Genomic DNA, 15319 nt, shown 5'->3' with positions numbered 1-15319 from the left:
TAGTCTTTTTTTGGCTTACAGGAAATCTGTTCACACTTGCCTAGAGTAGTGCTAGGCCTGCTGATCTAGTTTGGTGTTCATCAGCAGTTTAAATGCAAATATTTTCTTCCCTTCTCTTACATGTGTGAAACTTTAGGCTGCTGACCTTGGGGTTGTCTCTGTTGCATGCTGATGTTGTTCCAAATGCAACCATTCGCAATGTCTTAAGAGAGAAGATTTATTCAACAGCCTTTGATTATTTCAGGTACTACTTCTTTCTTTTCACATTCAGCCCAAAAGTGAGAGACTTTTTAAAGTTAAAAAAACCCTTCTAGAATACTTTGCAGCAGGAACTGTTCTTCTGATGCTTGATTTTAATTATGTTCTTCTTATATAAAAAGCCCTTTTCCAGGTTGCCTGTGCTTCTGTCTGGTCCATTGTGTATGATTCAGAGGTCAAAAGAATTCATGGTTAGAGTAGATAAATAATTTGTGGTTAAGGAAAATAAAAATCTTCTTAAACTATTTGGTTTTGGAGACTACAAATCCTATTTGTAAACTGGGTTAAGATTTTTTTTTTCCAGTGTGGAGGGATTTTAGATATGCTATTCCTGTTCAATTATATTCAGCTTGGAAAACTGATTGAAAAACAAGTCTGTCTTTTATATTACATCTATAGCCAACATTAATCGGCAGCAGCATCTGACAATCTTGGGAGGTGAAGAAGTCCATCAGAGCTTTTAATTCCAAATTGTTTCTGGATTTTGGCAGGCTACAGTTACTGTCAGGAAGGCTACACTCCCCAGTGAGATAGATTAAAGATAAGGTGTGGGGGGGAACAATGATGTGCTCAGTCTCATCTCCCCTAATCAAAAGAGAAGACATGGGTTTGGGACTTTTCTGAAGTATCCTTGCTTTCTAATCATTCATGCAATTCCTATAAGCTATCCCTCAAAGTTCCCCACCCAAGGGGAAAAAAGACTTCGGGAGGACATCAGCATACTGATCAAGTTTTGGACTGCCATGTTCTCAGACAAGAAGTACTTAACAGCCAGCCAGCTTGTTCCTCCTGGTGAGTTCCTTGCATACTATCTCAAAAATCCCTTTGTTTCTTTGCTTCCTTGTTTCTTGAATTAAACCTCTTGCTTTTATTTTTAGATAATCAGGACACAAGAAGTAACCTGGATATCACTGTTGGATCTCGGCAGCAGGCCACACAAGGGTGGATAAATACTTACCCACTGTCCAGTGGCATGTCAACTATCTCCAAAAAATCAGGTCTCTCTTACTTAATTGTTATTGGTAATTTGTATGAGACCATCCAGAACCTTTTGGCTTCTAATGGGATATAAGATCACTATTTACTTTGAACACTGGAATAATGTTCTTCTGATATTACACTGGACTGTTAGTATGCAAGTTTAAAAAAAAAAAAAAAAGAACTGCCACACAGGGAATGGAGACAAAGATTTTGGAACTGCCTGGCACAGGGGGCTAGACCTGGTAATCTTCTGAGGTCCCTTCCAGCCTTACAACCTGTGAAACCGGTGGTTTGATTCTGTAGGTGTTGCAAGTGTATAATGCAGAAAGTAAAACACTAGCAGCTATAGTAGCTTAAATTCCTGAGAAGGAGTTGGTCAATGTTCATAAGCAATTGAGAGCTCCTGGGTTGTAAGTGGACACAAACTCATTGACTCTCTGAATGTAAATTTGTACAGCTGTAAGCTGCAGGTTTTTATCTGGGCAGTTGGAATGTATTTGAAATGAATGAGAAGCTGGTGAATAGTGCCAGATAGAGAACTCTAGCCTGAAATGCTCAAAGTAATAACATGCATCACAGGCAGCTCTAATGCTAGCTGTCTCTTGTCACCTTGCTAGTGAGCTCAGTCTCAACTTAGGAGAGCTCCATGTGGATTCTGTCCTTGGCCAGAATGTATTTGCTAAAAAGCAACGGAAAATATTTTCTTCCTTTTCTCAAGGGATGTCTAAGAAAACTAATAGGGGCACACAGCTCCACAAGTACTACATGAAACGAAGGACACTTCTGTTGTCATTGTTGGTAAGTTGTCTTTAGTATCAGAAAAGTAGTGGTGTTACTGGGTTTTCTGTAACAGTTGCTTATTGTGCCACAGACTCATCTAGCATTTGAGAAAAATCTGGAAGAATTTTATCTACATCAGAAAACTGTTTTGTCCTTCATTGTCCTTAGGCTACTGAGATAGAGCGCTTGATTACATGGTACAACCCGCTGTCATCTCCTGAGCTGGACTTGGATCAAACTGGAGAAAGTAGCGTGGCAAACTGGAGGTCAAAATATGTTAGTCTGAGTGAAAAACAGTGGAAGGATAACGTGAATTTGGCCTGGAGCATTTCTCCTCATCTTGCTGTGCAGCTGCCTAGCAGGTGAGAGCTCAGAACAAACGACTGATATAATTCCTCTCTCTCTCTGAGTCTAAAGTAATGACACACACAATAAATTCTGCAAGCAGGCATGGATATTTACCGCTTTCCTATCTCTCTTGCTTGCATTTGCAACTGTTTCAGACCATTAAATGAAAAGAACTAGCTATCGAAATTCTGTTTCTGACCCCACGGTTTAAGTTTCATTAGGAGAATTGGGCCAGAATTGTGGTTTTTACCCCAAAACTTAGCTCTAGTGTCTGAAACTATTACAGGTAAACCAGTTCTGAATTCTCTTTGCCAGCCAGGTTGCCTGGGTAAGGTGGGGAGGAAAGAGTTTCTAATTATAAATTAGATTGAGTCTTAAAAAAAAAAAAAAAAAAAAAGTAGAACAACAGAACTGGAATGATTGGCCCCAAAGAAAAGGGAAATAATTTCACTTTTTAGCAACAGTGACCCTTTCTGCCAAGTAGAATTATGGAGGCAGATTTCAACAAGTCTCATTTCAGCCAAGAAGTTGCTGACTGGTGGAGCCAGTATACTCTACCACTAGCAGAGAATAACTAGAAGTTTTTTTCTGAACTCGCTTGCAAGTTTTGCCAGCACATTTAGTCCCTAAAAGTCAGTTAATTCCACGTGGCATATTTATGTGAAGTAGGTATGTTTCTGCCTTTGAAACTATTCATGTAAAAATGAGCAGTTCACCTCTCACTGTGAATTACTAACTCACGCACATTTCTGCTTCCACTTAGATTTAAGAACACTGAAGCAATTGGCACAGAAGTGACTCGCCTGGTTCGGTTGGACCCAGGAGCTGTTAGTGATGTTCCTGAAGCAATAAAGGCAACTAATTATGATTCATTATACTACAACAGTGCCCAGAGTCAGTTAGGTTCTGTACAAACATATAGATGGTTTCAGTCTTTACCTGGAAAAACTTATGGTCTAATACCAAATACAAGTCAGCAAGTAAGAACTACAATATTAGGTGGGGAAATAAAGTGGTCAGTTGAGGATTACAAAAGCAAGGTTGTGTGGTTACTTTTGTTATACACAACATGTTCCAAAGAGCGTTCCCAGCATGTACAGAACTCCAGAGAGCAGTAAGTCCCTGACGCAGCTTAGGGCAGGCAATGATTGAGGCTTCGTGGCCAGTCCTTGATCAAAAGAGAGAAAACAGTGTAGCAAAAAGATAGTAGGTGTGACACTTTGAAGAGGCTTCCTCCTCCTCACAGTGTCCACCAGCTTTCATGGAAACACAAAAAAAGTGGTGGCTGAATTGGCGCTTTTATTGATCTGAACTCCAGATCAACATGAATGAGACCATTCTAGTAGCTAAAGGATATCATGTTTGCCCCTGAAAATTAAATGTTCTTTAATAAAACACCTAAATATTGAATGCATTATAGTCTGCACATACCTAAGTATTCATGCATTTCTTCACCTCAGCCTGCTATGAAAGAGAATGTAGTTTTACAATTATTCATTTATGGGGCAAATAGATCTCTGGTGTATTATACCTCAGGGATGATTTTGGTTTTTTTTAAATTCATCATGCTCCTTTTTCTTACAGTACCTGGTCACGTGGCACACAATTGATGCAGATGCCCCTGAGTTGAGCCATGTTCTGTGCTGGGCACCAACAGATCCACCAACTGGCCTTTCATATTTTTCAAGCATGTATCCACCTCATCCTTTGACTGCTCAGTATGGTGTTAAAGTCCTACGATCATTCCCTCCGGTAAGAGAGACCTTTTTAAGAGAATTGCAAATACCATATTCCTGCCAAGTTAAGGTCTTTGGCATCTGTGCCCACATAACTTAATTCCATTAACATGAAGAAAATAACTGTTAAAGGGGCATGTTATACAGAGAGGAGACGCAACAGATCAAGCTGCATTTAGAGAGGAAATTTGGTTGCCCCATATAGCCTTGGCTCACTTATTTTTGCAATGGTCTTTTTTGCTGCCAGTACTCTGTCTTGCTGTGGTTCATTTCAAGAGTGTGAGTGTGAGTGTGTGTTTCCACCCTACTTCACTAGAAAGATGTTTATTTCTGATGCAACAGATGTCAGGATATTTATAAAATACAAGTGCCTGTTAATTGTACTTCTGGAGGGGTCAAGAGGGCAGTGGGAAAGTATTAATGGAAGAGATGGCATGAGTAATATGAATGCTTTTTCACTTGTACAGAATAAAATTCTAGTCCAGTCCCCCTGCACTGATGCCTGTGCCTTTAAATTAAATCTTTTTTTTCCCTTTGTAATTTTCCTCCTCTCCTCACTTCCTTCAGCTAGTAGAAAAACTGACTGCTTGCTTTCCTCTTTTCTTTTTTTTTTTCCAGGATGCCATTTTATTCTACATTCCACAGATTGTTCAAGCACTTAGATATGATAAGGTGAGGAGGATGTTATTCCAGGCAGATGGTTCAAAAACTTTCCCAAAAAACTTTTTAAGCTCTGAGTTAAAAGAAACAGGGTAGCTACAAATGAGAATGTACTGCTTGCTGTTTTCTTGTGACTGGTATATAAAAGACAAGTGGTGGCCTCTGTAGACTTCTTCCCCACCTTGCTAGCTGTGTTGTGTTTGTGGGCAACTTTGAGAATAGCTGCCTCACTTTTCTTAGGGGTGAGTTGTTGGTATTATTAGCCTAATAAAGGGGTCGAGGACTTTGCATGATCAAGCTTTTGGAAGTTTTCACCTGTAATTTAGAAATAACCACAGTTACAAATGCAGAGCTGAAGGTGTAAAAATTGCACCATCCGTCAGTCCACTGCCAACTGATAAATCTACTTTTTAGATGTGCCTTGCTGCTCTATGTATTGTACAAGTACCAGCACGTACCCTAATCTTGATGAAGCTGGTTGACAAACTTTTGTTGGGTCCATGGTTGACTTAGGATTTGCTTCTTCTCTGGTGTGCAAATATCTGTACCAGCCCCAGACTAGTCAGATTCTGATCCCTGCAATCTGCAGTATTCAAGCTGCTTCTTTCAGTAACATACATAACTGAATAATTGTTCATGGAATTGTCGGGTTGGAAGGGACCTTGCAGGCTATCTAGTCCAATCCCCCTGCACAGATGCCGGGCTCATTATTGGTAAAACAGTCCAGACCTGAGCTTCTCCAAGCTATTCTTAAAAGCCTCCAGTAAAGTTAGGTTCATCCTTCCATAGGAAGCTTGTTCCTTTGTCCATTGTTCTTCAGGCCCTTAGCACAGGTAGGTGTAAAGGGCCCACTGTTACTGATTACTCTGTATTTTATGAGATCAGTAGAAATCTTTCCCTCACCTCCTTCCTGTGTCATAAAGTCATGACATACAAAAGACACAAAACCTGGAGGGAAGTGTTGCTGTAGCAGGGGCTCTGTTGCACTAAACACTTGGTCAGTTTTGCTCAGATGTTTCTGCTTTTTGGGATTTCTGTAAAAACTGGGATAGCATATGAACTTCATACCAACAAAGTTCTGCACACTGTGTTAGAGTGATCTTTATTACAGTAGCAGGTCTGGACCCTGAACAAGATAAGGTCTACATCTTACTGGGTACAGACACATAGGGCATTTATATGCATGCTCCAGGAGTGGGAAGCAGGGGTGGGAGCGGCGCTTTTAATTAAAGCCGCTCCAAGAGATGCTCTGAGTAAAGTGCCTGGAGCTTCATGTGCATCACCTTCCCCATGCTGAAAAATGGTGGCATTTTAACTAAAGCTTCTTCGATGAGTTTTAGTTAAGTGCCCCAGGTGCCATTTTTCAGCATTGGGATGCTGATGCATGTGATGCTGGAGTCTGCTGGAGTGCAGTAATTACCGTGCCCTGGCAGACTTGATTAATAGAGCCTGCTCCAGTGCACTGTAATTACAGTGCATCAGAGCAACCTCACTGCACATCTGTAGGCACCCACAGGAGATGTGTAACCCTTGTTCAAAGAGTTCAGAATCTAATTAGATAAAAGGATGGAACAGGAGACAGGTGCAGTGATGAGAAGCAACTCCTCCAGCATCTCAGGGTGGTCAGTGCCAGTGCCGCCAAGAGTAAAACTTCTTGACATCTACTCGATTACTGTGCCACTCTCCAGGCTGCTAAGAAAGCAATGGCAGAATTGCCGTTCTCTTCTCTTTCCAGTCTTATTTATATATATTTGGCTCTGAAAATTAGCTGTTGGTGCTGGCTGAACTGACTCTGCATTGTGGCGCTAGTCCTCTAAGTGACTGCATTTGGACGGTTGCAGATGGGCTATGTGAGGGAATACATCCTATGGGCAGCCTCCAAATCGCAGCTTTTAGCTCACCAGTTCATCTGGAACATGAAAACCAATATTTACATGGATGAAGAGGCACACCAGAAAGATCGTGAGTACTTTGCCTTTGGGCTCACCCCCTCCTCACATCTCTCTCCCTTCCCTCCCTTCCTTTAAGACATCCACGCACACACGCTTCCCTCTCCCTGCCGGAATTAAAATCTGTCTTTTCTATATAGATAAAATGCAGTTTGCAGATGTTTCCTTGTGGAATTCCTCGGAGCAAATGCAGGGTCTCTGTTTGAGTTGCACAAATAAAAAATCTCTTCTTTGCCCGCCCTTCCCCACCTTGCAGTTGAGGATTTTTCGGGTACATATCTAAACTGCTTCTCATGCTTGCCTCCTTTGGTATCACACAGCTGACATTGGGGAACTGCTGGAGCAGCTAGTTGAAGAAATAACTGGCTCATTATCTGGGCCAGCAAAGGAGTTCTACCAACGGGAATTTGATTTCTTCAATAAAATCACCAATGTTTCAGCCATCATCAAGTAAGTGCCAGGTTCCAAGGACTGCCAACCTACAGCTCATTCCATAGCTCGCTCCTGTGTTGAATGGGACACTGACTTGCTGGTCGGGTCTGAGACCATGTTCCCATAGAAGAATAGTTTTAAAAGTGTTCTCTCCAACTTATAGCTAGTAAGGTACCCAAGAGGTTTTTTAGTTAGTATTTTTATCTGGTTAGTATCTGACCTGAACTTAGTAAATCATAACTGCCTGAAGACGGTTTTAATAGTGCTTTTCTCTGAAGGATACATTGTAGTTTGCACTGCAAAGAAACAAGGATAGCTGGAACTTTGGGTTTTAGGCTAATCTGATTCCCCCCCCCTCCCCCCCCCACTGTAACCTGTGGTGCTTGGTGTTAGCACAATGATTCTCGGTAGTAAAGTGCATTTAGATGGGAATGAGAATGGTAGAACAATCAGTGCTCTTGTGCCAGCTGAACAAAATCCCAGTGTTCTAGTTAGTGTCACCTGCCTCATTAAAATGGGCATTTGGATGGGTGAAAGGCTTTCTCTTGGAAAGTTTGCACAGCTTGCTTCAGGCAGGAAAAATATTGCTGTATTTAATTGACAGCATTTCCATTATTTTCTGCAAATTATAACTAGCTAAATGCATTTTGTTTTGGTTTTAAAAAAAGCATAAATGTGATCAGGTAAATGATATGCATCATGTTTTTACTAGAACTCCATGAAAGTGGCACTTTTTTTCTTTATTTCTGTGCTATATAAATAAGTTGTCTCCTACACGCACAAAGCTCTTCTCTTATTTGTAGTGCTGGTGTGATTGATTGTGTTTTGGATTGTATCATTGTTTGGTCCATCAGAGCAGGTTTAATGGAGACAGGCTGTTTTCTCCCACACTGGGTTTTCTTAGTCCTCAGTAATGGCAAAACTTCTGTTCATGCAGACGTTCTGGTAACCTGTCACTAACTTCAGGCTACAGTGAAAGTAGGTAACTTTAAAGCTTGCCAGAGGATGGCAGCAACTTAGCCCATAGGCTCTTAGCTCAAGAGCATGCTTGTTACCTAGTTTGAAAACAGTTTCTGGGATATAAAATAGTTGAATATCAGAAAAACCATTTTCCTAGTGATGCAGATTGGCTTTGCATTTTCTTGTTTAAACAACCTTTCCAAATGTAAAAACGAGAAGATTCAACCAAGCAGTGGAGATGCCCCTGGCATTGTCCAACACCAGGGGTCATTTTTAGATTTGGACTTCACTGGGGAGACTAAAGGGAAAAATTAACCCTTAGCACCTAAAGTCAGAATTAAGCAACCTAATAGAACTTATTTTTGCTTGTGGGAACTCTGAAGGCATTTCTATCTTTATTTTCTTCTAGGTACCTCTTGGGTAAATGTCAGAGGTGTGGCAGTCAGTTTGTTTTATAAATGAATATGTGAAGTAGCATGATTAGATTGTCTGAAGTATTTACACTGGTCTCCAGACAAAAAGGAGGTGCATTAACCCACTGTAATACCCAGCGCCATTGCCCAAGTAATATATTTCAGGTGCTTGGCTTCTGTGCCAGGTGAATGTTGTAACTGCATGACTGATTTCCACAATTACCATGACTGCAAGTGTAAATTGGGTAATTGTACATGCTAATCATTAATCATGTTCCCTATTGTCCAGATGACACTTACAGATTCAGGAACTACATGAACAAATTAGGTGTGTAACCACACAGGCAGTTCTTCTGCCTTTCCTTTGCTTTGGAAATCTTTTGTACCACTTCAGATCCCTCTGGTTTCAGCAGTTAGTTAAATAACTGCAGTAACTGTTAGTCTGAAATTGCCTGTTCTCATATATATACAGGAAAAAGCTCTACCCCATAACCAAATCCACACTAGTATAACTGCATCCATGCTGGGGAGTAATAGTAGTGCTTCACCTGAATCAACATGAAATTGCCCCCTAAGCTAAAAACAAATGGATATGAAAACTGCGTGGGGACCTGCCCTTGGGTAGTTTCAGGGGCAGGGGAAGACACCTCAGAACTTCTGTCTATTTATTTTTAATCTGGGCTGAGAGAGAATAATCTATTACTCAAACAGTTTAGAGTCTCTCCCATTGCCTCGCGTCTCAGTCTTACTCCTTGTGGCTGAACAGAGCTCTCTAGAGCTCCTAAATTAATTGCTTAGTCCAGCTGTGACTTAATTTAGGCAGTGCCTTCTCATCCCTGGGAGCCTAGCTTGAGAATTTAACAGTCCTGGTTTAGCTGGCTGCCTATCCTTGGCATGGAGGCAGACTGCCTTGGCTGTATGGGTAGTTTAATATGATTCGCATTTTGTTCTTCTCAGGTCAGCTCAGATGATTTATCATTGCACATACTCAAGTATAGCTTTAAACAAGGAGTTAGAAAAGCCACAGGTTTTTTTGAGAGACGTGAATCTAAGGATTTCCTGGTCAGTTCTGGAAGTGACTCTTGGTTTATAGGGGTCTATTCCTCCTGGAACTGTGCATTACAAACTGACACCTTTGCCATTTAAAGATCCATTTTATATTTCATACTTGAAAGTGTACAAGGCATTTGCTATTAGGTTGTTAGGAAATACCCCAGGTTGCTAACTGCAGCTACCCACATGCTCCTGAAAGCTAAAATTGTACTCTGGGTGGCCTTTTAATAGGCAAGAGAAGGGAAATAGAGCAAGGTTTGTTGTCAGATACTGTATGGTACATGATTACCTTTCATAGCCAATATACCCCAGGGAAATCTGGAATGAGTGTTTTTTTCCAAAAAGGCAAAATCTTAACCAGTGTTATATAAGGAAGAAGTTTGTGCTTTATACTGAATGAAAGTGGTCAAAGCCTGCAGGGATGGTGGAGTAAGAGACTACTGTTCTTCAAGGAAGAAACATTTATTTAAAGCAATGTTTGTTTAAGTGTGGAATAGACTTCATTAAAGTAAGTAAAGTAAAATATTGTCTTTCTGCCCAGGCCATTCCCTAAAGGAGATGAAAGAAAGAAGGCTTGTTTGAGTGCCCTGTCTGAGGTGAAAGTGCAGCCTGGTAAGCAGTAGTCTAATCATATTGTACGTTCTTTTTGCATTTAATGTGAACACTGAACTTTGTATGAATGATTCATGGGAGCCTCTAACAATCATTCTCTTTTTCTGGCCCTCTTATTGTTGCTGCCTGAGGCTGATAAGCGCTTGTTCTTCTGCTGTGTCCTGTGTTGTTCCTTGTCAAGCTAAACCTGAGCTTGGTAGCATGAATATTTGCATGATGCCAATGTGGTAGGGATGGCATGTTGCACTCTGAGAGAATGAGATCCCTGCCCAGAAAGCTGTTTGTCTGATCAGATGAAATCCAAACTGAGAGAGAGGCAGGCTGAGAAATGAAGTGAGCAAAGCAATTGAAGGGGAAGGTTAACCAAGTTTTACCCTTGACAGAAATATTTAGTAACAAGTGAGCTGTGAAGATGCATCCCTTTACTCCCTCTTCCCACCATTGTTCAAAAATCTCTGCCTCTCCTAAACACATTTTTCCCCTCTGACTCCAACCTTCCTTCCAGTATGGTTTTATTAACCCTTTTATTGATCTATGTCTAGCTAGGCTGACTACCATGTGGCTGCTGCTAGGGATAATCATCAGTCCTTTGGGCTGCGCTACCAGCTGTTATAGGTATTTTTATAAAGAAGTTGCCTCCACACCTTTCTGAAAAGATGCTGCTCTGCAACTTAGAAACTATCTTCTATTGCTCTCTGGCAATTGCTGACAGATGGAAGAGGTCTTGAGTGTCCAAGTGTATGACCTCTGTCATTGCACACAGTATTCTGTCAATCTCCAGCTTCAGAGTAGATTTTAAACCTATGAGAACTGATGTATCATCAGACTTCCCTAGTGCTTTATTGTGTCACACTAACTGGCAAGTGCCTATTCTTTCTTGAATTCTTCCTTCCTTTTTGTAGGCTGTTATTTGCCCAGCAATCCTGAAGCTATCGTTCTGGATATTGATTACAAGTCGGGAACTCCTATGCAAAGGTGATGCAGACTTGTTTTGTTCCTCAGCCCTAGTCATAATATTTAGATCTTTTATTAGGAAGTTATGTCTGTTGAATATACGCCATTCAATTTCCTTGTCGTACTTCCCAGTGCTGCAAAAGCTCCATACCTGGCCAAGTTTAAGGTGAAACGGTGTGGAGTCAGTGAACTTGAAAAAGAAGGTCAGTACCATACTACTTAATCATATACATTAACAGTTAACAGTCAGCAACTCCATTAGAATTTCCTGCGTTGGTGTCTTATGCCATTGCAGTAAAAATAGTTACAGACCAGAATTTAATGCATGATGATTTGACACAGTTGGATTTTTTTTTAAATTATGGGAAACAGGGAAGGAAAGCTTGCTGTTTGGATTTGAAGAAATAGAACTGCTCTTTTTGGAAATGGTCTTTATAAAATCAGGCCAAATACATGTCCCAAAAAATTCTGTCAACAGCTATTAGTGCAGCTTGTAAATTAAGTGTCTCTGCCTAGTTTAGGAAACATGAAAACTTGGGTTTTAGCTGCCATCCTTCTCCTCCTCATAAATTTCATGAGAATGTTAGCTCAGGAGCCGAGTTTAGTGCTTGTGCTTACCAGTGAAGTCTATTTTGGAATATAATTTAAATATATCAGTGCTGCTACTGCAGGATGGGTTCAGTGGAATTCACCCTGCAGGGCAGAAAATCCCCTGTAGACCAGTGAGATGTTAAGTTTTTCCCAATACTGTAGCTTATATACCAAGCTGTCAATTAAGCTCCATGGTCAAGTTCTGTTTTTTGCTCTTTCTGCAGGTCTGCGTTGTCGCTCTGACTCCATAGACGAAAGTACAGAAGAAGGGGTAGACAGTAAGAAAATCTGTTGGCAAGCAGCCATCTTTAAAGTTGGTGATGACTGTAGACAGGTACAAAACTACCAGGTCTTCCCAACAATAGAAAATTCAGTTGATGGCAGTTAGCTTTTAGAAGGAAGGTAAAACTAACACCAAAGTACTCTTGTCTGGAGAATCCCTGGAATCATGGTTTAGCTTCTTACTAAAAGATGGTAAAGAAGAAAACCTCATTACCTGACAGAGAAGAATTTGCAGTGGCTTCCATAATAAAGTGAGAAATAGCTTTGGACCTGCCTTTAAGTCAGGGGGAGAGTGCCACCATGATTCCTGCTCTCTTAGGCCACCAGGAGGTATCCATGAGATGTGTTCAGTTAAACTGTCTTGGCAGAGTGCAGCTCTGAAAATGTACTTGCTGCCTCCACCCCATGCCCAAAGTGTTTTCAGTTCAGTCTTTCCACTAAAGATCTAGGGAATGCAATGTCAAATTAGCCTCACAGCTCTTCAGAATATTTTACATACCCACTTGACTTTGTTGCCTGACCCTTTAATATTTGTACTCTTTTGTTGTTAAACAGGACATGTTGGCTTTACAGATCATTGATCTTTTCAAGAACATATTTCAGCTGGTAGGCTTGGACCTGTTTGTGTTCCCTTACCGAGTGGTGGCCACAGCCCCAGGGGTAAGTGGACTGTTGGATAGTCGCCTATAGCACAGACACCTGTGCAATTAAAGACCTCTTATGACCCATATACCCCTACACCAGAGAATTTTTATCCCCAAAGTACTTAAGCTACATAATTAGAGTAGCAGCTGGAAGAGTTATCTCTTCCAGCCTTCTGGCTCTGGGCTCTTGCTGCCTGTAACAGTTCTACTCTCTTTGCTACTCACTGACATATGGTATGTTGTGAAAGTGTCTTAGAAGGTGTTGCAGATAATTGGTGATATGGCTACAGAAAGGAATATCCTGAGATTTCAAAATAAATGCATTGGAAGTGGTAAATTCAGTGTTCCATAGACTTACCTGTTTTTTTTCGCATGGAATCTGTAGAGCTGCCATCAGCCATGAGCAATGTACACAGGAACATGCTTTGCAGACTTTTCTTCCCTTTCCTTCCAGTGTGGTGTTATTGAATGCATTCCTGAGTGCACATCCCGTGACCAACTGGGCAGGCAGACAGACTTTGGGATGTATGATTACTTTACAAGGCAGTATGGAGATGAGTCGACGCTTGCATTCCAAAAGGTAAATACCTTTTGGCCAAGAATAGCAAAAATGTGCCCAGAAAAGCATTCTGCTTCTAAGACTTTCCATTTCATATTTTATTGCTTAATATTGCATATGGTGTCTAATGTTGATAGTCCGCATCACAGCTATGGTCAGGGGTAGGTGTTGTAGGTTTGGGGTAACGGAGAGTAGTAACTGGAAGTGTGTGCTCTGGACTCTAACCATGAATAGAAAGAGAAACCCTTTATCAGAAGAACATCATTTTCCCTGGGGTTGCAAGACAAACCATCTCTTCTCTTCTGAACTTGTACCAATTTTTTTCTTCACACAGGCTCGCTATAACTTCATCCGCAGCATGGCTGCCTATAGCCTTCTGCTGTTTCTGCTCCAGATTAAAGACAGGCACAATGGCAATATCATGCTGGACAAAAAGGGGCATATCATTCACATTGGTCAGTTGCATCTCCTTGGTCTTTTGTTTGTCACTGCTTCCTCAGTTTCTTGCAGCATACTGTTAAAGAAGTAATTTCTCCTATGAAGTCATTTTCTGTTATTCCAGAATTTCCTAGTGGGCTAAAGGAGTACATTGAGTGATTTGTGTTAAATTCTGGGTAAATCCAGCCTTGCAAAATTTTACAAGCCTAAGACAAGTCCTTCTAATTAGCAGGGTCATAAGCACCATTTGATTTTTACTCTTACATTAGGTGGATTTTTAAAAATTTCTTTTGGTTAGTAAGTTTGCCAGATGTGTGTACATGTGTTCTCTCTGGGCTGGTTAAGGACAGGGAAGATCCTGCCTTGAGCAGGATGTTGGCCTTACTTTCCTGTTTAACCTCTCATTTAGATTTGCATTTAAGAAACTCCACTAATGTTTCAGCAAGCAGCTTCTTTGATTTATAATGAGCAGTACAAGGCCTACAGTTATGTTTCACTCATTTTTCCATACTAATGCACTCCAAAGCCATTGGCAAATATTCCTACCGCACTCCTCTGAGGTGTATGTAAAATAGGATTTCACATACTAATACCTATCTTACTGCCTCCTCCAGCTGTAGTTTTACTTTTACCCCCACTAATAGGGGAGCCAAATAGAACCAGCTTAGTGACTGGTATCTTGATAGGCAGAAATGCCAGGGAGTGCTTAGCAGCCTGGGAAAGGATAAGTACTGTGGTTTGGCAGACAGATCCTGAGGGGCATTCTGCACAAGTCATTTGTTTTTACAGTAGCATGACCTAGTAATGGAGGTGGCATAGGGGAAGAATAGACACAGCCTCTGGTCAGACATAGCTAATAAAATGGACACTTCATACCACTCAGTCTTGGCTACTCTAACCTGATCTCCATAGGGCTGCCCTTGAAATCACATAAACTTTGCCTCTCTTTATAGCTTCTGTAGTGAGTGCTCTGTTAACCAGCACAATATGTTAAATGCTTTGTTTTACACATGTGTTTGTGCACAGATTTTGGTTTCATGTTTGAAAGCTCTCCTGGTGGAAATCTGGGCTGGGAGCCAGACATCAAATTGACAGATGAGATGGTGATGATCATGGGAGGGAAAATGGAGGCCACCCCATTCAAGTGGTTCATGGAGATGTGTGTCAGGGGGTACCTGGCAGTCAGGTGAGAACACTGCAAGTCTTTTCTTGTTTGCTCATAAGCAGAGATGGATGCACATCTCTGTTTATGAGGATAAACAAGAATGAATATCTTTTATTGCTCAGTGAGTTTAAATCACATATTTATCTGAAGTCTGTCCCCTCTGTGAAGGGAGTAGTTGCTTCCTCACACACTGAAAGCTTCCCTCAGATAATAGACCTGACACAAGAGTCTGAGACTGCCTTGGGCCACAAAAAACTGAACAGTCTTCCCTTGATATGAGGAAGCTGATTTGTGTTCAGCTGTTTATGGATATGGCCTGAACTGAGAGGGGAAGATTTCTCTTTCCTAGGCCCAATCCTGCCCTAAAGCCCATTTCTTTCACAGCAGTGTGAGAACCTGTGGTGAGATGACTTAGCTCGATTTAAGCTAATACCGTTTATGGACTGCAGTCATAGTTTCATAGTTTGTAGGGTCGGAAGGGACCTGAGCAGATCATCTAGTCCG

The 15319-nt window shown here is 41.1% G+C and overlaps 1 protein-coding gene across 2 annotated transcripts in view; it reads left to right on the top strand.

Annotated features, from left to right (window-relative positions):
- PI4KA (phosphatidylinositol 4-kinase alpha) overlaps nt 1-15319 on the top strand; it is an 86923-nt gene that overhangs the window by 65334 nt on the left and 6270 nt on the right. For both annotated transcript variants that reach the window (XM_019539082.1, XM_019539081.1), the window contains 18 exons: nt 137-244; nt 923-1050; nt 1137-1256; nt 1958-2037; nt 2188-2381; nt 3131-3221; nt 3952-4119; nt 4722-4775; nt 6605-6725; nt 7033-7162; nt 10112-10182; nt 11085-11157; nt 11269-11339; nt 11952-12061; nt 12565-12669; nt 13108-13233; nt 13547-13667; nt 14677-14836. In XM_019539082.1, coding sequence (XP_019394627.1) covers nt 137-244; nt 923-1050; nt 1137-1256; nt 1958-2037; nt 2188-2381; nt 3131-3221; nt 3952-4119; nt 4722-4775; nt 6605-6725; nt 7033-7162; nt 10112-10182; nt 11085-11157; nt 11269-11339; nt 11952-12061; nt 12565-12669; nt 13108-13233; nt 13547-13667; nt 14677-14836 — 2031 coding nt within the window. The remainder of the gene's footprint in view (nt 1-136; nt 245-922; nt 1051-1136; nt 1257-1957; nt 2038-2187; nt 2382-3130; nt 3222-3951; nt 4120-4721; nt 4776-6604; nt 6726-7032; nt 7163-10111; nt 10183-11084; nt 11158-11268; nt 11340-11951; nt 12062-12564; nt 12670-13107; nt 13234-13546; nt 13668-14676; nt 14837-15319) is intronic.

The sequence above is a fragment of the Crocodylus porosus genome, unplaced genomic scaffold, assembly GCF_001723895.1.
Source record: "Crocodylus porosus isolate Cpor-Errol unplaced genomic scaffold, CroPor_comp1, whole genome shotgun sequence".
Lineage (NCBI taxonomy): Eukaryota > Metazoa > Chordata > Crocodylia > Crocodylidae > Crocodylus > Crocodylus porosus.
The sequence above is the reverse complement of the archived record's forward strand: the minus strand, read 5'-3'. Positions and strand labels throughout refer to the sequence as shown.